This window comes from Rhea pennata, chromosome 1, assembly GCF_028389875.1.
Source record: "Rhea pennata isolate bPtePen1 chromosome 1, bPtePen1.pri, whole genome shotgun sequence".
NCBI classification, from domain to species: domain Eukaryota; kingdom Metazoa; phylum Chordata; class Aves; order Rheiformes; family Rheidae; genus Rhea; species Rhea pennata.
In genome coordinates, this window is record NC_084663.1 from 123,373,404 (window position 1) to 123,398,410 (window position 25,007).

At 37.9% G+C, this 25,007-nt stretch overlaps 1 protein-coding gene across 1 annotated transcript in view; it reads left to right on the forward strand.

Moving 5' to 3' along the window:
- Positions 1-25,007, forward strand: part of EFHC2 (EF-hand domain containing 2) — a 64,756-nt gene that overhangs the window by 19,991 nt on the left and 19,758 nt on the right. Inside the window, exons 4-10 of the mRNA XM_062573892.1 lie at positions 3,912-4,135; positions 6,366-6,617; positions 8,239-8,349; positions 8,672-8,810; positions 16,719-16,884; positions 17,532-17,674; positions 23,894-24,090. Of these exons, the coding sequence (XP_062429876.1) occupies positions 3,912-4,135; positions 6,366-6,617; positions 8,239-8,349; positions 8,672-8,810; positions 16,719-16,884; positions 17,532-17,674; positions 23,894-24,090 (1,232 nt within the window). The remainder of the gene's footprint in view (positions 1-3,911; positions 4,136-6,365; positions 6,618-8,238; positions 8,350-8,671; positions 8,811-16,718; positions 16,885-17,531; positions 17,675-23,893; positions 24,091-25,007) is intronic.

The following is a 25,007-nucleotide window of genomic DNA, read 5'->3' on the forward strand; positions in this document are numbered from 1 at the left end:
GTGTAGCAGTTTCCCACTGTACTTTGTGGTTTTGCAGAGAAAGTCTTGCAGAGGCTTTCAGACTGCAGGAAGCCTTGGTGAAGAACAGCTGGCAGAGAAGGCTTTGTAACTTCAGTTATGAGCTTACAAAACTAAAACAAACTGGTTTAAAAGGAAAAAAAGCCAGAAAAAGTACTTTTACCAGTACTCAGAATCTCAGAGTGACAAAATAAATGATCTGTGGGAAATGTGTTTCAGTGACTTGAAAAGCAAATGGTTTATAGAATTGGCTGCTGTACTTGGACATGAATTTGGACAGATAAGGCTTCTACTAAATAACTGAAATTTAAACTATATTTAATTTTGGAAACTGCATTTCTATAGCTTTAACTTTGGAAAAAATTAGAAGTATTAGAAGAAATCTATCTAAACAGAAATTCAGTGCAAAACACAAAGGAATGCAGAGGCTGACCTGAACTTCTGAGAAACCTGAATCAAAGCTAAAAATACCAGTACAATCAAAGTGCATAAGAACTAATTAAAGATAAGGGAGTACAGAGTGAAGAGAAGGACAGTAAAATCAACCACATAACAAACTCCACCTATGTTCTTTCAGAGCCAGAATGCTAATTACTCTCCCCATATAAAAAGAAACTCTCCCCATAGAGAGCCAGGCTAGATACGGTGGTGCAAGAGTTCTCTAATTCTTATTCCCAGTTAACAAGACTGTGGCTGGCAGATTTTGTCTTATCAAAAGGTCATTTATGCCCCATGGGGTTAACTGTATCTTCCAGTGCAGTCCAGGCCTTGCAATCCAGAGCACAGTGGAGCAGCTGGCTGGTTTCCTCAAGGTCAGGTGGCTGAAAAAGAGAGTGGAGCTGCCTGCTGGCTGGGTTCCCAAGGCCGGCTGGCTGAAGAGAAAAGTACGATCAGGAAAGTGAACTTGCAGTCAGCTCCTCCAATATAACTGATTATCTTAGAAGACCTCCCCTGAGACCTTGGGATAACTGGGATTTTGCCATATTTAAGGATGGCCAAATCATGGCCTTGCTACATACTCACATGGGTGAACAAGTGAATGTAAGAAGTCTTGTTTCTTCGGGTGAACTTTTTACATCGCAGGATTAGTAACGGTTGCTTCTCCTCTTTTCTGTACAAGTAGACAGGGAGCGAACCAAATCCAAGTGTTACCCATTCCTCACATTTTCTCTGTAGTGCAAAGGTAATAGGTAAATTGTGCTGAGGCAATTGCTGACACACTGTATTTCTTCTGCAGAACAATGTAGCCACAGACACCAAATCATTTGCTGCCCTGCTTCGTGAGCAGCCTCATGATCAAGAGTCCTTCACTACTATAAAAGACTCCTTAAGATGCCACTGGACTTGTCCCCAAATCAGCAGCTCTGGGAGAAGAGATGATGTCCTGCAAAGGGTGGAGAGGGAACTTACTGATGTCAGCACCACTGTCAGAGGGCAGCAATATTGCCTTTACAAGGGCACAATAAAGGAGATCTTTTGCCTGACTAGATGCATATTTTTGAAATAATTATTGGTAGTGCAGCAGGATACCATGCTCAATAAACTGACATCCCCATAATCAAAAAGAAGCATCAGAATAGCCATCCATCCTGAGCAACTTGATTGTTGTACATTGACAGGTCTCCATCTGACAACTTCTGGCAAATTTCTAGAAGTAGAAGTTTAATTACTTTCTAGAAGAAAGGGCAATTAAAAAAAAAAAAAAAAAAAAAGCTACAACCTAACCTCAGCTGATCAAATTTTATTAAATTTCAAATTCAACAATATAAAATGTATCCTCTGCATGTGTAAATCAAGTACATTCCTAATAAAAGCAAAGAACTACTGGGCTTGATGTTATCTGTACAAGATATTTTCCATTAAGAAAGAAATGTTTATCCCCTCAGAACAAAATGGAGTCATGTATTGTACTTTGTGAAATGATATCAAAAATTAGCCAAAGGCTTATTCATCAGTTCTGAGGTGAATATACCCTCAGAAAACACCTCATATTAGAAAATTATTGTTAGCTATTATATCTTAACTAACACAATCATTCAACAAAGTATCTGTTTACATGGCAGGTGGTTCCAATACAGCACCTTATCTGTTCATATTTGCAGGAGTGACCCAATGGTTAGTCAAAACCAGTTAACACAATTTGAAAATGATATGTTCTTGTTCATGGTAGTGCTATATAGTCTTGCATCATATTAAAATGTGCTAATTACCATATTTTCTACCTACAGTATTTCTGTGAGGATGCATCCTAAACATGTGTATATTTAACACGCAGAAGTTCAAGTTTATTTTACAGGGAGTGACCAAAATATTAGATGTGATACCTGTGAAACATCAGGGAGCTGAACAGGTTTGGAATGGAAAGCAAATATGCTTTGTTGGTTTATTCCCCTGAAAAATTAAGGGCATGTTTTCATCACAGGAGTTTAACAAACAACTCTGATAATGTAGTAATGGAATGTATTTCATACAGATTAGTCCCTAGGGGAGTGAAGTGAACTATAAAGAATTTCCATGGACTAACTCAGAAATATGCCCATTCAAACACCAAACAAAAATATACAGGAATATCTTTCTTCCTCCTTCCTCCTCTGCTCCTCTTCATTCCATTCCTCCCTCCCCCCAACAAAATAGCAATGCTGGAGAATCATCAATATTCATTCAGATAACTGTATCTATATAAACTATTATTATAGGAATAAGTTGGTATTGGAACTGTTTTTAATTTTGGATTTTTTGTATGTTTACTGTAGTAGTTTTAAAGTTGGACCTTTTATAATTACTGTAATTTTAAAGTTGTTAGGAACTTCTAGTGGCAAGGAATTATTATTGTAGTATGAGTTGGGGGTTTCTGTCTGGCCTTAGCCAGTGGGTACTCTCGTTATGAAAGGGTTGATACAGAGGTGTCTGAGTTGGTAAGCTTAGCAAAGATGCTGAGATTGAAGACATACTTATTGAAGAAAATACTTATAAAGCATAACCAATTCAGCAACATATGTGTGTGTTTTCAGTTGATAGACCAATAGCAGATTTCTTCTCTTTTAATGTGGTGAATATAAACAAAGACATTGCTCCTAGAATAACAGTCCTTTCATTTAAGGATTATAAGGAAGAAAAACTTAAGTGTGTACTAACTTTAACTAGGTTAAAGTCTCTGCTTGTTTTTTTTTTTTTTTTTTTTTTTTTTTTTTTTTTTTTCTTTTGGATGGTGTTTGTTGTATATTTTTGGTGGGTTTTTTTCTTTCTTTTTTTTTCTTTTTTTTTTTTTTAGTTTGGGTTATGAGTTCTTGGCTCCATATTTTGGGACAGATCAATATTTTACTGTTTTCTGCTGGAGTGCAATCAACCCTACTCATCTCAGATGTCTCTACTTTCAACTTACTCCTTCAGGAAGCTCAGTTGAACACCGCTGCCTCTATCCTTGATAGGTCAGGCTTTTTTACCATGATAGGGCATTTTTTTTAATCTTGTTTATGTGTGTTTTTTCTCACCTTGTAGATAAATCTTGTCAGCTCCTCCCATAACCGTCTAAGAAATTTATAATTTGGACCATCATTGCCATAGAATTTCTGCTATTTTTTTTGCACAGCCTTTTGTTTTATTTTCAGAAAATAAATGATACTTAGACTGCTGTTGCTTTTCAGTAAAGGTGGCAAGGATTTCTCTTAATGCTGAAGTACTTGAACTTTGTATTCGGCAATGATTTGGGAGGTTCTAGAAGATGCTCAGTGTATTGTTGCTAGTGAAAAAGGATTGCATTATCTAATGGTTCCTTTACTGAAGGAAATATTCCCCTTGCCCTTTCCCTTGCCCTCAGCATAGGAAATCGGTAAGGCTGTGATCGTCAGTGCAAAGGATGTTCCCTCTGTGGATTCATTATAATTCTCACACAGGAACAATTGTTCGACGTCATCGGGTTCCACTTCCACCTCCTAATGAAGATCAGTTCTATACTGTAGATCATTTCAACATCAACATAGAAGTAATCCTGTGTGCCCGAAGATACAGAATTATAGATTGTGACCAGTTCACAAAAAATTTCCTGAGGAAGATGGGAGTTAGATTAAATCCTCCAGCGTGTCGTCCGGATGACCCATACACCAAAGAGCGGCAAAAGGTCAGATGAGGCAGTAATATTGAAAAATTGATTTTAATGAAAGTGTCATTGCATGAAGTGATGTATATTATATGATGTATTTCTCTTATAGCAAACAGAAAGTATGTGTGGCTATTTCAATGTAATGAATTACAAGAGAAAATTTGCTTTTTATGTAGTATGGCTCATTGTACAAATGTAACAAAGTCCCAAGCATAACTGTTTTCCTGCTGATGTGTTCACACACCTTTTGAAGCAGAACAAAAAAAAATTGATAGAAATAGAAGTCTTGTGTGTGTGTTAGTTTGATAAAACTGCTAAAGCTTATTTGTAGTTGTTTTTTTTTTTTTAAAAAAGGAATAATATCACAGCATTAAAATTGTTCTCAAGTTGTGTGTATAGTAGCTAAACAATGTTACATTTACCATGGACATAAGATGAGTTATTTTTATATATTTTTATTATACAATGAATCAGATTTATTAACATCAATGTTGTGCTCTCTGCCTATTTCCTCAAACTTTAACCAGCAGAATCGACTAGATGTGACACTGTTGTGGATTTTTATGAATTATATGATATCTACAGATAAACTACATTCATTTGTAAACATTATTTGGTAGACCAATGTATAACCTGCTTAAACATGATTTTTGTTAAAAATATTTTAAAAACAACAGTTTAAAAACAATGAGAAAAATATTAAAATATTGTGTGTGTGTGTGTGTCTGAAGAAAGTGGAAGGGGGAAAAGAGAGGTTTGACAAATATAAGCATCCAAAGACTAAAGATGAATGAAACCTGTGTCTTAACATTCTCAGTCAGTTGTTGGGAAATTATTGAATGGTTATATAGCAAATTCTGGCTGCTTTATGCTCTCACATTCCTGTGACTGATTTGTGGAGGGTAAATTTTGATTTGTTAAGTGTGGTTTCTTCTGGACTACTTGGAGCAAAATTAAATCTTTGCATGAGATTCTTAATTATGCAGATGACCAGAAGATGATGATACAAGGAAAAGAAGGAATATGTTGAGATGAATAATGTGACCAATTAAAAATGTAACAAGAGCTTTAGATTCAAATTTCTGTATTGTTGGGAGATGATATCCCATAGATAATGATGTTATCTAGTGCTGTAGCTCTATTTGCTTGCTCATTCCATCTTTAAGGCTCAGGAAAGAAGATAGCTACTACTGTTATTGTAAATACTGGAGTTTTAGCATGTGGACATGGTGATGCCTGAAATAGTGCTGCAGATCAACAGGGACATTGTCAGGCAAAACACTGTTCTGCTCTCCCCATTTTCAGATTTGATGTACTGAAAGAATGGGTCTTTCTCCCGCTCAGATTTTTAAGGTCAGAGGATACATCAATCAACAGTTCTTTCTGTTCAGATAGCTCATCTTCCATTGCCTCATTGATGTCTGTAACCATTCTCCTTTAGTAGAAATGGCATATAATTTTGTAGGTTAAAAATCTGACCCTGTTAATCCACTTCAGACATGATGGATTTTGACTTAGTTTAGAAACACCCAGTCTAGGACGATATTTATGTGTGTGATTAGAACTAACAGTATGTAAATGCACTCCTGGGAATGGATCATCATTCTGGGATCAAGTTTAATTCAGTGCCACTGATTTTGTAGCTACTGTGACTGAGGACAGCATCTTTTCAGACATTACATCTTTAATTGGAGATCTGCTATTCTTTTCCAGAGCTATGGGTGTATATCGAGGGCAGAACATACATACCCAGTACCCCCCAACTTTGTGAGGTGAATCAAAAATTATTTAGCTGTGTTCTAAAGTTAAAAGAAAGAAAACACCAAAGAAAAAGAAAAGAAATTAACTCATTTTTTCACAGTATTTATATAAATAATTTTCAAGGAAATCAGGAAGGGCAATATTATTTGGAATTGTAGGCATCAGAACACCATGGGCAATTTTTTGAAAATGTGAGCCATATTGTAAATATTTTAATGATTTCTTGATCTGAAGGGCCTTATGCAAGAAAAACAAGGATCAAAAACAATCCAAAACTGTTTTCAGATATTTTCTGACAGCACAGCAACCCCACGGATAGTTCTTTGGTAATGACATGAATATAATGTTTGATGTATTGTAATTGTGTGATATTATTTGAAACTCCTAAAAGTATGTTCTAATATTTGATTGTACCATGCGGTTTGGTATCATCTCTTTAAGAGCTAGTCATTACATTTTTTTTTCTTAATTTCTTCTTTATCTGCAGATCATGGATAATATGAAGCCGTTACGCCCTTATGAACGCTTAGACACTTTGAGACAATTTCTGGAGTATGATGGCCATGTTTTACGTTTTTTCTGTGTGTGGGATGACCCAGAATCTATGTTTCATGACCCACGAGAGCTTGTCTTGCACTATTATTTGTCTGATGATACTATTGAAATAAAAGAAATGATACCAGTAAACTCAGGCCGGGATGCAGTTCCACTTTTTCTTAGAAGAAATAAGCTACCAAAGGTGAAGAATGAGAATTTCAGCTTATTTTGAATTCTTATGCTGGTTAACAAACATTAAATGACCTTTTTAGAATATCCTGTATTAGAATTGTAATGATATTTAGAAAGTATTATCCAAGCATTAATCATAATTATATGATTTAGTTTTTGCATACATATTTATGTAATAACTGTAAGTGATAGAAGAAATAAAGGATGGACGTATCATGCTTAAAGTAAAAGGAGAAGGAATTTGAGTAGAAAGATATTGTACAATTTCCTTTCTCCCATATTAAAGTATTAATGGAATGTATAACTAAATCTCTGTGTGGTAATGAAAGTTCACAGGAGTTCATTAATATTGGGATGTAAATTAATATGAAATTGAGGAGAATGCAGATTTGGCCCATGGACTACTTTTTGAGTCCTCTGGAAAATTCCAAGTTCAGTAACATTATTTATTTGAAACAAGTCAAGTTCAATAACATTATTTCTTTGAGAAAAATCTACAGTAATTTCTTAAATTCGAATTCCTAGATTTGGGACCTCATGCAAAGCTAGCTAAAAAGAATGAGAATCCATTAACGGACTTTGTTTCGTATTAATCACATGGTTGTTAGAGATGGCTCACCTCAGAGAAATCTTTGAGGAATTTAAGTCTTCTGTAACCTATTGTAATTATAAAATCAACGAGTTGGATATACTTCAGTATCAAACTATCTATCACTTCAGTATCTATCACTTCAATTAATAGAAATAACATCAACCCACAACTAGAGTAAAACTCTGGAGAATCTTTTCCCCTCTTTTCTTTCTAATACTGGTAGTTTATTGGTGATGCTATAGATGTACATGAAATTTCACAGTTAATACCCAGCAGCAAAATATATGCTATTTTCACATTATGCATCCTACTTTCCAAGATGCTGATTTAGGAGTGACGTTATACTGACAGACCCCTTCTACCTGTGCAGTGCATGTTGCAGTTTTAAGGGCTTGCTTCTTCCTCTGATTTCAGTGGAAATTATGTAAGGAGCATCAGAAGAGACCAGCCACAAGTTGAGGTGTAAAAGTAACACACTTCAGTTATCCTGCATCACCAGTTCACCATTTAAAAAATTATAATGTTTTTGTATATTAAGATGTTGATATTACTGCAATAAATTACTATGGTAATTTTGAAACTCATAACAGAAACAGGAATTCCCCTCCCAGTACAACCATGCTGAACTGAATCCTCTGTATTTGTACTGGATCCAGCACAGTAGGACTCCAATCCTGAGTAGTTCTTTTACACATTTATATGATTATTACCAATCAAAATAGTAGTCTTTAGAGCAGATGTTAACAGGCATGTACTGCTTTGATGTGTTAATATTTATATTTCTAAGAAATTTGCTTCTAGGGGGACTTTTTTCTTGGATACACAATAAAATTCTGAATGTATCTTTTGATATGCATACTGGCTTTTAGGTTCAGTAGCATAAATATACCTTAGAGTTTACTAAAAATTCTTCCAAGAAAACACTGTAATAAAGTTCAATCTATAAAAACCAACTGCTGTAAAGAAGTCTGTAAGGTAACTGAGATCTCTTTCTTCATTGTTAACTGTATTTCTTAATAGCTAATCTCTTTTCTTGCAGTATGCTCCAGCTGGGCTGTATCAGCCAGGCACAATCACCAATCGCACTGTTCTCAATGTGTTTGGAGAGTTAGTAGGAAACAAAGGCCGCTACATTCTGGACAATCGTAAGGTCAGATATTATTGAATACCTCCAGCTGTTGAATGTCCTTATAGTTGTTTCTGTAATTTCTGTATTTGTTATCTTCTACAACAAAGAGAGTTATTTATAAAATTGTGTTGCCTCTGGAGAATAGTTCAGACCAGCCCTACTGAAATTTAACATACCATGTTTGTGAAAGTGAGGTAGCTTAGCATGGGGTGAAAATACTTGCAAGTGGAATATGATGGTTATATTTTAAAACACGCGCATTAAATGACACAGATTTTAAGAAAGATTGTATGTGATTATGAGATTTATGAAACTGCTTTGTAAATGTTCTCACTTTTATTAGACAGGAGCAGTGCACCAAGAATTTTACAAAGACTGTGACCTGACATTAGGGGCAGTAATTAATGTTTGGGGAAGGAAGATAGTACTTTGTGACTGTGATGAATTTACTAAAGAGTATTACAGGACAAAGTATGGAATCAGTAAGTAGTGATAATTATAATTTCCTTATGAGCCTTTTTATACTTGTAATTTTGACAGAACTGTCTTCAAATTTTATTACTAATAAAACATGTTCGTTAAAGCCTTTAGCAGTAATAGTCTGTTGTAGGCTGTTAACAGCAAAGGAGTAATTTTGCAGGTGATCCAAAAGGGTTTTCTTCTGTGTTACTTCATCAAACCAATACATAATGTACATGTTCTGTCTCTCACTGCCTCAATTTTAAAAATTGAATGACAAAATAGTTATATGGATAGGCTGACATTTCTTCTCCTCTCTTTCCCCCTCCCATTCCAATATCCATGTTTGTAGTCAGAGAATAATAAAGAGTATGTAGTGAATGGGTAAGTAAAATGGGCTCAAACTATTCCTCATTATGCTATGTTCAATCTTATATAGATGTCAGAATCCTTACATAATATAATTTTCTGACACAAGAATGATAGTCTGTCACATTACTACTTTTTAGGTAGTTTTGTGTATTCTGGGCCATTAGAGTATTTATCCTGTGAGGTTCAGCATTGAATTCTGGACACATTTAGCAACTATGTCCATAATGGAAAAGCATTTTGGAAATGTATAACAATAGGAACTTTCATTTATGTGTCTGTGAATTACCTCAATCAAACTTGCTAATGGTTCTGTTGTGCACCTTTTCCTGCAAAAATGGCTCAGTTAATTTCTGTCAGTTTATTCATTCTGTAAATACAGCTAAGTGTCTGCCTGTTCAAAGTGATCGAAAGAATCCTGCTATGGCCTTTCTCTGACATTGTGAAACAAAATACCTGGGTAGATTATTTCTTTCAACTTGACTTGTGATCAGATAGAATACAGTGTTTGGATCAAAGCCTGTTTGCTCCATTGGAGGTTTTCTTCTTATATTAACTGGTGTATGAGAAAGCCATATTCAAAAACCATAGTGTTATCTATAATAATAAATTTAACTCCAGAGATGTAGAACAGGGAGTTTTTCCCTCAAATTTTTTTTTTCAGCCAAGACTGCTGCCTCTATTTGGCAGCAATATCCTCTGTCTGAGCAAAATATCCCAGAACAGTGAATGGTGATTTCTTACTCGCAGCAGAGTGATAAATGAAACACAGATGACCATTCTGTATCAACCAAGCAATGAAACCAAGTGTGACACAAATGCAAAGGCTCTTCCGCTGCCATAACGCTGGCTCAATAATTATTGGTTATGCCTCTGGTTATTAAAGTTAGGTGCTTAGCAAGTTAGGAGAAGTCAGAATGGCTTGCTGTTGTGTAGAGCTACAGAAAATTGGGACCACAGGAGATGCTTTAGTCCATTCCTTTTGTTCTGAGGCAGGATAGTGTATTCATAGCTGTCTCTGACTGATGCTTGAATAGCCTCCAACAGAGGCATCCTTCAACAGAGCAGATTCCTCTGCCTCCTGACATATCTTGTCCTAATGTTATGGTTAGGAAATACTTCTTAATAGCAACCCTGAAGCTGTGCTGTAGGAACTGAGAGAGTAATTTCTTTGTCTTACCCTTTTTTGGACAAGGAGAGCAACTATTAGTATCCTCATACAGTAACATTGTACGTATTTGAACACTATTCCAATACCTCTTCTTACCACCCTCCCTCCCTTTTAGGCGCTTTTCTGCTACGCAACCGAATTCTTTTACTATTTCTCCGTAGTCCATTATTTTATGTCTGTAATCATTTTTCTATTTTTTTTTCAGTGCTTTCTCTAGTTTATCCATCCCCTTAACACATAGCATACAAAAATGCACTCTGAGATCTCTACAGAACTGACTACTTTGCACACAACTTTAAGGGTATAGGGTGGCAGAGACTGGCTAACAAAAAGCACCCATCTTGATGCAGCTTGTCTTGTTCACACAGACTATACGCATTCTTAGAGCTAGAAGATGATTTGGATATGCTGTAAAATTTTTGCTTGTTTTCCCTACCAGGATAAAAAAAAAAAAAAAAAAAAAAAAAAAAAAAAAAGTAGATATGACCTTTTAGTTAGAAGGGACTATAAGTAGAATCAAGATAGTTTTTGTTTTAGAAGCAGTTCAGGCTTTCAGGGAGAAAGACTTTGCCTTTTATTGTTAGAGTTACCAATTTTGTTAGAGTCACACAAAGTGCCCAGCATTCTGCCCCGATCCAATTAAACACTGAAACATGTTTAATTGAAGTTTGAATCCAGGGAGACCGTTTACTTGAGTAAGAGTAAGCATGTGGATAAATGAATTCTTATACCAAGGCAGAGTGCTAAGCACGTTATGACATCAGTCCTCTTGTTTGTTATTGTTTTCACATTACTCCTCTTCACGTTATACTCTTCTGCCAAAGCCATTAAAGAAGCCAATATTTATCTGACCCTGCAGTTTCAGCATAAGTTGCTTGCTGATGGAATTTGCCCTTTAGGAGAACTAAGGGAAGTTTAGATTTCCCCTGAAATGCATGATTATGATATTTGATGTATTTCCAATGTTATTTCTGTCTGTTTGCTTTTTATATTGTTTGTGAAAAGCAAAGGAGAGTTTTTTTGGTGGATAAACTGTAGCTAATGTCCTTCAGTAGGAAGCTAATGACATTACTATTGTGTAGCAGTGCTGTGAACGCAAGATAAAATACCTTAATGTGTGATATTATCTGTCTAGTTTTGCTAATGCAGCTGCAGAGAAGGAGCAAAATAGCCATGTAGGTGTTGTGGACATCCAGATGAAATGTGGAATATATTGACATGTGATGCTAATACTCATTCTTTTGACTAAATACAGTATCTCAGCACAGAGTTGAGTATTCAATGTCCTTTCTTAAATAACAGATTGTTCCAAAAGGAACAAAACCAGTAAAATCTGGTTTCCTACTGATTTTTGTTTGGTGTCCCAGTACCTCCCAAGCCTGTCTGCTCTGTCTGTTACGCCTCTCCACAGCACCCTGCGATCCCTCCCATGTTCTCCTTGCCTTCCCACCCCCTCATTTCTCAGGCTCCCTCTCTGACCTGCTGCCTGGGCAGAGCGGTGTGCGGGGCCATTGGCTGGCCCATACATGTGTGCTTTTGGCCAGGCAGCTGCCGCTGGAGAACAGCTGACTTCTTCTTGCTCTTCCCTCAGTGGGGGCATTAACGCCTGCTGCCAATTTTCACTAAACTCGCAGAAGATCAGAATCTTTCTGGCCTCCAACCTCCCCGTTAAATGTTGCTGAAACTGAGTGGAGCATTCTGAATATGTACGGGAAGGGCTACGTGCATTTACAGAAGACCTTTTTTCTTTATGTAACCAGAAAAACATGAAGTGGGACTGTGTAAAAGGAGCTTTTGTTTTTTTTCTATGAGTCAAAAGAAACATTGTCATGTTTTAGCTGCAGATTTGTCAGGACTAGATTTTCTTTAATACTGCTTTTGAAAGTTGTGAAGATAATGTTATTGCTTTCGTATTTTACCTTTTATCAAAATGGTGACACTGACCAGCACTAAAAATAAAGTTGAACATGAGGCCGTATTGGTTTTATATTCATTTCTTGGCTGTTTCTTATGCATCTCCCCTTATATATAGGGAGCTACATATTAAGAATGTCATGCCTCCAAGCTAAATCTGCATCCTATGTTGACCAAGGCTAGTGGGATTTCTCTTCCCTGTTCTTAGCTTTGGTGCTCAGAGGTGTCTGTTCTGTGCCTCTGAAGATTGACTTTCCTGCCTGCTTGCTATGTAATGATATTTGAAATGGTTATCACTGTAACCCAGGATATGTGTCACTTGCCTCTTCCTTGAAATGCTAAAAAAAAAGGTGTTTTCTCTGACATATGAGTATTTTATTACAACTCTTTGAGGGCGAAAGGTAAGATAGGACAGGAACTAGCTATTATCCTTGATACACTGTACGAAGAGAGTATCTCTTCATAATCTTAAAATGGATATTGAAACTGGAAGCACACAAAACATCATCAAAGCTAGTTTAATGCTGCCTCTGTGGCAACAAGTTATTTTTGTGAAATTTAGTTTTCAATACTGAGGAGGAAATATGTTAAAATTGTTTGTGTACTGAAGGAGAAGTGGCTGGGGCTGTAGTCGATTTTTGTTTCTTGCTTTTCACAGTGCTTGTTCAAATCTCACTTGGGCTTTATTTTCATGAGAAAAAGTTACTGGAATGTAGTAAACATTTAGTATATTAGGTGAAATAAATTTCTTAGCACCAACTCATCTCCTGCTGGGCACCAGTTGATGCAGTAATAGGGGGAAAACTGTCCATGGGGAAAATATCTGTACTGTCCTTCATGGAAGTAGAATTTTGTGATCCAGGACTTCCAATTTACATTCACCCCACTGTAAATGTTATAGCATAAAAGAGAGTATTGCTTCCTTTTCCAGAATGCACAGAGGTAATTTGCTTAAGAAACAGTCATATCTTTGCAAGAGGTGTATTTTACATGTAAGTGCAAGTTGTCTGTCTGATACTACACTAACAGTGCATGACAAAGCAAAAATGAAAAGAGTTTTGAACTCAGGCATGGTTATCAGTCTAACGCACTGAGATGGATGTTCAAAACTTGCAGAAATATGTTTTTAACTAATTTAGTAAACTGTATTTCTCTATATCAAATTCTTCCAGAGCTTCCTTATTTATAGGAGAGAATCTGAATATATAATCCTTAAAATCATGGAAGCTGTAGGTTGCACAAGATTGGATGTTTGCATTGTTCTTTTTAGTGAATCTGGATGAAGCAAGATTATTTTACACTGGGGAAAGGATGGGAACCAAAGCACTGAACTGCTTTTTGGACATCATTTGCTCCACACTTGGGTTTTTAGCATTCTATCTGGGATTAACACAATTGTCATCTCAATGTGTAGTTTCCTTTCAATTTTTAAAGATAGTTTTCATCCATATGTGCTAAAGTATATATAAAGGGAAATGCTTCAGCATTTCTTAATGAATGCGTTATGTGTAAGTGTTTATGTGTGTATACTGAGACACACGTGTAAATACATTAGGTTTTCTTTTGAGTTTATCATTTCAACTGAATGTTCTCCCTTTCCAAACTGTTTTGGCAGGAGGCATAGTAATTACAAAGGTGCAAAGAGAAAAGGTTTTTTTCCTGCCAAAAGGCATTTTTACAAACCTCTAGTATTTGAGAGAAAAAAAACTCGTGCAGATGTACAAACAGTGTCATTAAAAGTTAATGATAAGATTAGTAAATAACATTAAGACCTTAATTACAACAACCTACATTATAAATCACTCAGGAAAGCATATACTGTTACTTCCTATGCTGACTGTGTGTTATGAGATATAAGAAATGAAAAATGGACAAGTGCATTCTAGAGCAATTGAAAGCCATGCATTTGGTTTGCATGATGACTTATGAATACTCTTCTGAAGTTCAGAGGCTGATTGTACGGCCTTTTGATCACAGGTTTTACTGCCGTCTTAAAAAATACCTGTTAATGTCTGATAATCAAGAGAGTGAAGTGAAACTGCAGTTATTTTTGTCTAATTGCTACATAGGCACTAGGTGGCACTGTTGGAGTGCAAGAAAACTGTTAATCAAGATTTTTGTCTTGAATATGTATTTGCTGATTTGAATGTATTTTCTTCATTGCTGATGAAAACCTGTATTATGAAACCCACATTTCTTTTTCTGTTGGCGAATACAGGAGTAGTCGTGTAGTAACTCAACATACACCGTACACCAACTCAACCTACATCATCAATACCTGTGCATAACTGCTCTATTTTTTTCTGTTTCAATAGATGTGCATTTATGTATGTAGTGTTTATTGTAACAGTAATTACACATACAAGTTATAGCATAGCATAGAGAAAATGTCTTGGAAGGTAATTTTGTTGCAGACAGTACTAAGAAAGTAATATTTTGGTAAATGTTTACGTATCAACCTATTCTGTGACTCTGTAAAGATCTTTCATGTGTGGACTTGGGATTTGTGCTTCTTCTGAATTATAGAGAGAGCATGTGCAGTTTTTCTGGAAAAAATACTTGTGTGATTTTACAGAAACCCTCTTGACTGATTCAAATGGAAATATTAGCTTTTCCAATAAAACAATATTCTCATAAGAAGTAAAGCTGAAAAAAATTGCATTATTCTTTTAAGTTAAAGAGAAACTCTGAAATCTGAATTCTTTCTAAATTTTTCAATCTCATATTGCTGTCATAGACAAGTCAAATTTTAAGTGAGTAGGCTGCTGTGATCTTCTGATACTCCTATGTTTAAAACATTACAGTAACAAACTAATTCAGAAAAAAGTTTGAAGTGACACCAGTTCTATCATTCTCCTCTATTTGTACTGAAACCCAAGCTACAGTGTAGATTATTCATATGTCATTTCCAGGTAGAAAAGTTAAGTTTTTGGAAAGAAAAGACTTGTGTGGAGTCCAGTTTTGGTAGGCAGGTCCACTGCCTGCTTTGCCTCTCCTTGGTTTCTGGACTGTGGTGCATGATCCATCTTTCTGTCCAATTTGGCTCTTGTGTCTTTTGCTTACCAGACCAAGGGCACAGCCAGAAGAGGCAAGGAGTTGACTGTTCCCCTCTGCTCAGCACTTGTTAGAGCTTGCCTGGGTGCTATGTCCAGTTTTAGGCCTGCAGGATGGGAAAGACACTCACAGGGTGGGTTCATGGGAGGCCCTGAAGCAGTGAGGCCAGGGCAGTGGCCCAGCGAAGAGAGGCTGGAGCACGAGGCCACTTGACCTGGGGAGGACAGAAGTGGGGCCACCTCAGTGGAGAGGGCACTGAGACAAGGGGTTGGCTCTGTGCAGGGCTTTGTGGTGGAAGGGCGAGGGACAACGAACATAAATGTGAACAGGAGAGGTTCAGGCTGAATATGGGGAAAATCTTTTCCTCATGGGGTCAGTGGGACACTGGAGCAGGTTGCCCAGCGAGGCTGTGTAGGCTTCATCCCTGAAGGTTTTCAAGGTCAGGCTGGACACAGACCTGAGCAGGCTGATTGCAGCTAGATCTGATCCTGCAATGAGTTGGAGATTGGAATAGAGACCTCCCCAGGTCCCATCCAACCTGAATTATCCTGTAATCTTATGATTTATCACTTAATTTGCTTCAGTACTGCCTATCAATTTTTCCTTGCAATTCAAGGAAGCAACAAGGGGCCAACTGGAGCTAGCAAGATTTTCACCAACAGAGGAATAAAGAAGGCCCTTAGGGCAGCAGGGCTTTTGGGAGCAACTCATATTGGAAGTGAGCACAGGGTCATCTCACTGGTCATGTTCCTACTGAAATAGGAGAACTCCTGATGTATATCTGGGATATATAGATATATCAAGACCATTCAGCACTGTGAATAAAAAAGATGTGAGGGTAGGGAAAAGAGTAAAAAGAAAGCTTCCAAAACTCTAGATATAGCTGGGATTTGGACTGAAGTGATTGACATCTTATCAAGATTTACAGAAACTTTTAAAATTCTTCTATGTATGACATATAATGAATGCAATTTTATTTATTTATGTGTTTGTTTTCCCCTAGCAAAAATTAAAGGGCAGGAAACTCATAAGCCAGATATTTACATAATGATGTTATCCCAAAGAATAAAACTGAAAGATTATTTTAGAATGGTTGATGTATATTTTTTTTCCTACTTTGAACCTGTATGTATCTTTTTGCCCATGTGTCTTGTTTAATGATTTTTGTTGAAATTTATGGTTATAGATGAAATTTCTAAACCCTTGAAGTGACAGTAATTTTGATGTTGGTTGCTTTGGATCCTGTTGGCTGCTTTGGATCCTTTCTTCTACCCTGTAGCTGTTGAAGGGGCCTAGTTTGACTTTGATCAGTCATGCTCTGTTGCAGAAACAGGCTAATAAGTATTCATATTGGAAGGGAAAATCCGTAGTGGAATGGCATTATCAGAACAATAATAAATAAGTCTTGCTGTCTTTGTTATAGCGGATTTCACCCCCATTCCCTGTAAGGCTCGACTGCCTCTAAAAACAGAAAAGAAGTTTCCACCATATACTGGATTTGGTTCTGAAGAGGACTCTCTGTGCTCCTGCCTGGGTTTGCTTCCTAAGCCTCCCCAAAAAGATTTCAAGAAATTCATGGAGAAAGACAGGTATTTCAATGAAAAATAATTCCAATTTTTTGTATTACTTTTTGTGAAGGAGGTGGGTGTTAAGTAGGATGTCATTTTTCAGTAAAATATGACTCTCATCAGAATTATAAGGGGCAAGTGTATAAGGATTTGTTTAGAGACGTGATATTCCACTTTTCTCTGATCTCAGCAAAATTTATCTTCTCAGAAGGCAAATATTTTGACTTCCTTCCCCATTGCTCTGGCTCCTTTCCTTCTGCTGTCTTCAGTGGAAGCTGGATGGAAGTCTTAGTCCAACAGTAATTTTGTATGCTTGAACAGTCCATCACTAATCTGTTCTTCTGTTTGAATTTTTGACATTTATTTTTTTGTCTGCTGTTTTTCATGCAGAGTGTACTGTAGCAATATTAAAGCATTAACTCTTTAATTTCCATTATAATATACCTTGTCAGGTGTAGAACCTCCACAGAAGAAGAAAAATATTAGAAGAAGACTTGGCAATGTATTGCTAGTGTACATAGTGGTACTGTAAATCATTTTAAACACAGTCATTTAGCAAATGTCTGGTTAGTAAGATTATCTGATAGACCTGATTTCATGGAGGTGGTCCTATTATGTATTGTTTTTCAGAATTTAATTTGGAAATGTACATATTTTTTCTTTTTTAGAAATGGCCTGGAAAGTAATGTACTGCGCTTTCTTGCAAAACTTATTACTGATAGCCCGATTGACAAGGAGCGGAAATTCATTATTTCCTATTTTCTGAGTGATGACACCATTTCAGTTTTTGAACCTATGCAGAGAAACACAGGTAAAAGGTAGCAATATTTTGCAATCAGTGCCAGTTTTCCTACTTATTTAATTACAATTTACGGTAAACATTGTAGCCAGACTCAGCACTAATAGAAGCAGGGATGTGGCCTTTTAAGTGCAATGGGAGTTGCATCAGCAGGTCTACTCTGTTAGCTTGCATAGTTACTTGTCATAATAATTCATAATCTTCATCACTGAGCATAAAGCTTTTTATTGTGTGACAGCACTTCACAACATCCTTTGGGAAGTGGAAGTTTAATATGCTAGAATTTTTATTACTCTTTTATTTGAAAATTTGACCTTTTAACATTTGCTTTTTTTGTAGGTTAATTACAGGAATTGTATGATAATTGGTATTAGATAGGGACAGGCAATTTAAGACATTAAGAATGAAAGAGTAAGTCTTTTGTTTTGCAAGGTTGTGCTGTGGTGTTATAGCACGTATAGAAGCATCTCATGAAAGCAAAACAGCTGTGATTTCTTTAATATACAATATCAATAATAATGTGCTGTTGGGCTTCTAAGATTGGTCTGTGCTAGTGTCTGTACATGTGTATGTGTGTCTTTATGTGTGGTTATATGTGTGTGCATGTGTGTATAATACTGATCTGAATTGTAGGAGCCAGATTGCCAGTGTTTTAGTGGCAAATACTTTATGGCTCCTCTGTTGTTCATCACATTTATCCTAGTGCTGGAGCAAAGTCCCCAAATGCTGTCATGGTTAAATTATTTCAGTCAATGTTATCTGTTGAAGGCTGCCTCCAACTGAGGATATGAAGCGTTCTGTGATTTCCATGCAGCGTCATCTGCATGAATGGAAGGGTAGTGCACCAGGAAGAGTAGCAGAAAGTCATTTAGTAACTCAAAGCGATAGGGAAGCCTTGTTTAAACATGTTCCTATTGGAAAGATTAGTGTGTTTGAAGACCACAAAACATCTGTGGCAACAGCTTCTGAGCAGTTCATACCCAGAAGTACTCTGGCACTACTCAACTTTTGCAAATGAGTGACTCTTAAAAAAACCTGCTGTCAGTCTCTGATAAAATCCTAGGGAGAAAAAAATTGGAAAATCACAATTCTTTTCTCAAAGACAAGAGAAAAAGAGTAACAGAAGATTTCCTAAGTCATGTTGTCAGGTTCTTGTAGAATCTCGGGAATAGTTCTTTTGATACTGCTTGAATTGCCATAGAATCACAGAATCATAGAATCACAGAATGGCTGAGGTTGGAAGGGACCTCTGGAGATCATCTAGACCAACCCCTCTGCTCAAGCAGGGTCACCTAGAGCATGTTAGACAGGATTGTGTCCAGGAGGCCTTTGAATATCTCCAGAGAAGGAGACTCCACAACCTCTCCTGACAACCTGTTCCAGTGCTCTGTCACTCTTACAGTGAAGAAATTCCTCCTCATATTCAGGTGGAACTTCCTATGGTTCAGTTTGTGCCCATTGCCTTTTGTCCTGTTGCATAGGATGACTGAAAAGATTTTGTCCCCATCCCCTTGACATCTTCCCTTCAGGTACTTGTAGACATTGATAAGGTCCTCCCCCCAACCCCTCAGTCTTCTCTTCCCTAGGCTAAAGAGTCCCAGCTCTTGCAGCTGTTCCTTGTAGGGGAGATGCTCCAGCCCTTTGATCATCTTCTAAGCCCTATGCTAAGTCAACTTGTTGTCCACCAGCACTCCCAGGTCCTTCTCTGCAGAGCTGCTTTCCAGCAGGTTAGCCCCCACCTTGTACTGGTGCACAGGGTTATTTTTCCCTAGGTGCAGGACTCTGCACTTGCCCTTGTTGAACCTCAGGACTTTCCTCTCTGCCCAACTCTCCAGCCTGGCCAGGTCCTCTGAATGGCAGCACAGCCCTCGGGTGTATCAGCCACTCCTCCCAGCTTGGTATCATCAGCAAACTTGCTGAGGAGGCACTTCGTCCCCTCATCCAGGTCATTGATGAATAAGTTGAACAGGATGGGACCCAGTACTGAGCCCTGGGGGACTCCACTAGTCACAGGACTCCAACTTGACTCTGTTCCTCTGATGACAACCCTCTGAGCTCTGCCTTTCAGCCAGTTCTCAGTCCACCTCACTGTCCACTCACCTAACTCACACTTCCTGAGCTTCTCTAGGAGAATGTTATGGGAGACAGTGTCAAAAGCCTTGCTGAAGTCAAGGTACATAGCACCCATTGCTCTCCCCTCATCTACCTAGCTAGTCATGCCATCACATAAGCCTAATAGATTGGTTAAGCACGATTTCCCCTTGCTGAATCCATGCTGACTACTCCTGATCCCCTTCTTTTCCTCCATATGCCTGAGATGACATCCAGAATGAGCTGTTCCATCACTTTTCGAGGGAGGGAGGTGAGGCTGACTGGCCTATAGTTGCGTGGGTTCTCCTTCTTGCCCTTTTTGAAGACTGGAGTGACATTGGCTTTCTTCCAGTCCTCAGGCACCTCCCCAGTTCTCCAGGACCTCTCAAAGATGATGGAGAACGGCTTGACAACAACATCCGCCAGCTCCCTCAGTACCCATGGGTGCATCCCATCTGGGCCCATGGACTTGTGGATGAAAAGCGTGCCCAGAAGATCTCTAAAGCTCTCCTCCTCAACCAAAGGAAAGTCTTCCTTTTTCCAGACTTTCTCCCTCACATCCAGGCTGCAGGATTCTTGAGGGCTGCCCTTAGCAGTGAAGACTGAAGCAAAGAAGGCATTCAGTAATACTGCCTTCTCTTTAGCCTTTGACACTGGGGTGGGAGGGGGGACACCTGCGCCATTCAGTCATGGGTCCACATTTTCCCCAGTCCTCCTCTTGCTACTAATGTATTTGAAGAAGCCCTTCCTGTCGTCCTTAACATCCCTTGCCAGACTCAATTCCAAATGGGCCTCAGCCTTCCTCGCCACATCTCTACATACTCTGACTGCATTCCTATAATTCTCCCAAGTGGCCTGTCCCCTCTTCCACATTCAGTGTACTTTCTTCTTCTGTCTGAATTTGGCCAAGAGCTCCTTGCTCACCCATGCAGGTTTCCTGCCCCTTTTGCTGCTCTTCTTTCTCCTTGCGGTGCACCGCTCTTGAGCTTGGAGGAAGTGATGTTTGAATACTAGCCAGTTCTCCTGGACCTCCCTTCTTTCTAGGGCCTTAACCCATGAGATTCCTCCAATTAGGTCTCTGAAGAGCCGAACTCTGCATTAGTGAATGTCTTGATGTTTGACTAGCTTTCTTTACTTCTGAACATGTGAAGGATGCTAAGGGTGCATCTATACTGCTAAATTAAAGAAGTCCAGGGAGCAGTTTGAATCTTGGACCCCTGTCATCTGTATTGCTAAACAGTTAGTTCACTCCTGGTTCTGCTTTGGACCATTCCAACTAGACAAGGTCCCAGATTGTTCAGGGCCCCTGCGGGAGGATGCTTAGCCAGGTTTGGCTTGCTTTGCCCTTATCAGTCATGTAACACTATCCCAGCAGGTTTTGCACACTCAAACATCATTCCCAGACCCAAGAGTTGTAATACATACCCTCAGTATCATGCTATAAAACACCTCTCTGTGGCACTGGAGCACAGCCTTCACATACCCTCTGGCAGTTTGAACATACAAAAATAATAGCTGTGTCTTAAGACCTCAGGATTATCACATAGCACCCATAGTAGACCCAGGATCATGCACTGTACTGTGCGAATGTGGTCAGTCAGTCAGGCCCTCAGCAGTATGAGTGTAAGGCCAGAGATTTGGCATTTATTTTGAAATGAGAATGTGTGCTAGGGTTGCAACTGGGGTCCCCTTAAGTATTTCTAGTCACCAAAAGCGAGTTTACACACCAACAGTAATAAATGCTTTAAAGTATGCATGAAAGGCAAGTATCAGTAAATGGGTTTTTAACTTTCCAGGGATTTTAAGGTGGTTGGTGTAGCTGACTTTTCCAGTGATGGTAGGAAGGTGAAATGGAAGAAGTGTGAAGAGATCATGGGATGTAGCTAAGAAAAGGTCTTTGGAGAGCTCAGTGAGAACAGCCTTGGATGAGAAGTAGAAATGAGAGAGGTAGAGCAGAACTTGGAGAGAGGGCTGGGATTGCAGAAGTTTCTTTGTTCCTTTTCCTTCTTTTCCTTCTTCTCCCTTTCTCTTCTCTCTCTCTGCCCTCTCTCATTTTTAATTATGTCTGAAGGAAAAGAGACTGAGTTTCTTTGGGGTTAAGAATGAGAAGCCTTTGCAGAGGTCAGATGTGAGTGGTTACAAAAATTGAGTAAGGCACACAGAGTGGGAGTGAGAAGAACCTTGTGTGAAGAGTAAAGTGGTGTTGAAAAGGATGGGGCAGGAGAAAAGTAATATTGAACAGATCTTGGAGAGAGAATGAGTCAAAACAGTAACTGATTCCCAAAATAACAACATCCCTCTTGTGCATGGGTTCAAAGGGTTATTTTTTCCTGTTTTATTTTCATGAATTTATATAAATTGGCAAGTAAAAATATTTCAAGTTTCAGTCCTAACACTTAAAGTTTTAAAGTTTCTCTTTTCTCAGTACAGTAACCTGAAGGTTGCAGGGCAGTACTTTATGCTATTAGTAACACTAAAACTGGATTGGGAGTGCACAGAGTTGGACATCTTGAAGCACTTGTTGAGATAGGGGGTCAATGCATAAGAACTTTAGGTCCCCATGCAGGAGATCCTAACCCCTTTTTTGCTCTGTGTAAGGCCAAACTAACAGCTGTACAAACATGTGCAAAGACTGATCTGCTCTTAATGGAAGCGGGTCTTTGATTGGGGTGTTTATTTTGTACTTTGAGCCTGACTCTTGTAGATTTCCATCAAAATTTCACATCAGATTTCAATGTAAATTCTCTAACCTAATGAGATATATTTGGTTAATACACTTGAAATGTACTGACTGAAAACATTTAAAAAATAATTATCAGAGGTGTTAAGGTAAGTTTCCAATCTAATTGCACAGGGCAAGAAAATACAGAGACAAGAATGAAATGCCAATCTTACAGAGGCCAGTTTTGCTTGATTGTTACAAACAGTTGCCAGGATTATATAACCTAAAATTTTGCATTTGCTTTAATACCTAGGTGAAAAAGAGTGTGTTTATATCAGAGTTACATTGTGATTTGAATCATTTTTTAATTTAATCTAGACCTGACCATTACCTTCGTATATTTTTTTTCTCTTTTGCTTTTATGAAGCTAGTGAAGCAATTAAGTAAGACATCTGATCCAAACTCTAGTTTAATAAGTAGTTGGGGTTTCACATTCGTTTATAATTTTGACCATAAATGGCATTTTATTACACTGCTCATCAGCCATTTATGGGACTTAAATCACTAACTAATATGTAAGACATCATTAAACATTACTGAAGTATGCTTTTTGGCTTTTGGCTTGGAAGCTCAAATATAAACAGGAAATGAACACTAGGCATTTCAGAGTTGGTGTAGGGCACATATTCTGGTGAAACAAAACATTTGACAGACTGTTTTCTAGAAACCTTGGTAAATGTGATGCAATCCTGTGGTGCACCGTAAGATATTAATGGAAAGAAAAATGTTCCTTTTAGTATCTTATATGCCCTTGAGCAGTGTGTGCTGTTTCCAGTGACATGAATAAAATCATTATAACATGAAAAGAAATAATCTGACATATCAAACTCACAAAGGAAATAACAGATCACAATTAATTTGCATTGCCAAAACAGTATAGTGTCATATCACTCTTTATTTTTCACATTCAAAAGCCCTTAAAAACAAGTTAGAATCACAATGCACCAGAAATCAGGTTCACAGTAGGACTGTTGCAAGGGGGGTTGGGCTTTTCGTTGTTGTGTTTTGTTTTCTTTTGTTTTTATTTTTTACTTCAGTGACTGAAGGATAATTGTCTACATCTTACATTTCTCAAGGGTCAGTCCCAAGGCTGGTGACAGGGTTGTGGGAACCATTTGAAGAGGCAAATTTCCATCACTTTTTAAAGAATAGAAAAAAGGGAAGGTGTTTGGCGGGCATTCAAATGAGGCATGTCACAGAATTTGCACAGTGTAACTGTTGCTGTGGACACTAGCAAAGACAGTTCTTTTAGCCATGAGAAGGATGGGGAGAATATATTATAAGACAGGGAACTTCAGGATTAGAACTAATATTTAAATACAAACCAGCTGGTTTGGGATTGTTTGTTGTTTTCTTTTGTGTATCTTTTTTCTTCCAAGCAAAGTCACAATTAATTATTTACAATTCTATTCCCATAGGGATACTTGGTGGGAAGTTCTTGGAAAGAGGTCGCATTAAGAAGCCTGGACAGGAGCTCTTTAAGAGTGAGCCATCTGAATACTTCAAGGCTCAGAATCTATTTGTTGGAGCCAGAGTTTGTTTCCATGGTCACAACTTTCTTTTGGTGGATGCTGATGAATATGCTTTTAACTACATGGAGAAGCATGCAAATGAGGTGAGGCCATCTCTTGCAATTTTTTGTTGTCTTTCAGAATTGTATATTGTCTATATTTTTTTCAGAATCAGCTATACCTAGTTTCTTTATCCTGAAATCCAATTAGTCTTGAAAACACTGGAAATGCCATGTTGCATCAGATGAATGGTCCATTGAGCCCTGTGCTCCTGTCTCTAGCAATGGATTTAGGAGATACTGGCTAGAGAGAGCATGCAAGCCTGGTGACTTTTTATAGGGCATTCCCTCCTACTTCCTTAGCATCCACACTTGCTGTATTAGGGGTTGTTAGAAGGTATATCCCTGCCTATTCCTTCTCGAGACTGTTTATGGACCCGTTGTCCCTCAACTGGTTTAATCTCTCTTTGAACCTGCTGATACTGTCTGCTTCCACAGCCTTCTGTGGCAGAAAGTTGAAAAGTTCACTTCCTACTATATAAAGAAGTATCTGATAAAAGGTATCTTTTATCTGTTTCAAACCTACCTCGTACTAATTTCAGTGACAGTCCTAGTGTTTTGAGGTTTGGTGAAGATCCCCATTCACCATATGCACCACCTTCATGATTTTGTAAACTTCAGTCATGCTCCCACCTCAGCCTAATCCCTTCCAAATTACAGTCTTTGCCTTTCTAGTCTGTCTTTGCAAGGCAATTGTGAGATGCAGAGACGAGAACTGTGCACATTACTCAAGATGTGGAAAAATCACGTCTGGAGTCTTACTTATTAATGAGACTATTTCATTTTTGACTCAGTTTATGTGTGTTCATATGTGTGTTCATATATAATTTATCTGTCAAACATTTCATTTCTGATATTGAAAATTCATTTCATAGCCAGGAATTCAGGCTTACTCTTTGTACTGTGTTTCACTGGTTTTTTTGCCTTCAGAGCAGAGAGCAATAATTAACAGAGACTCAGGC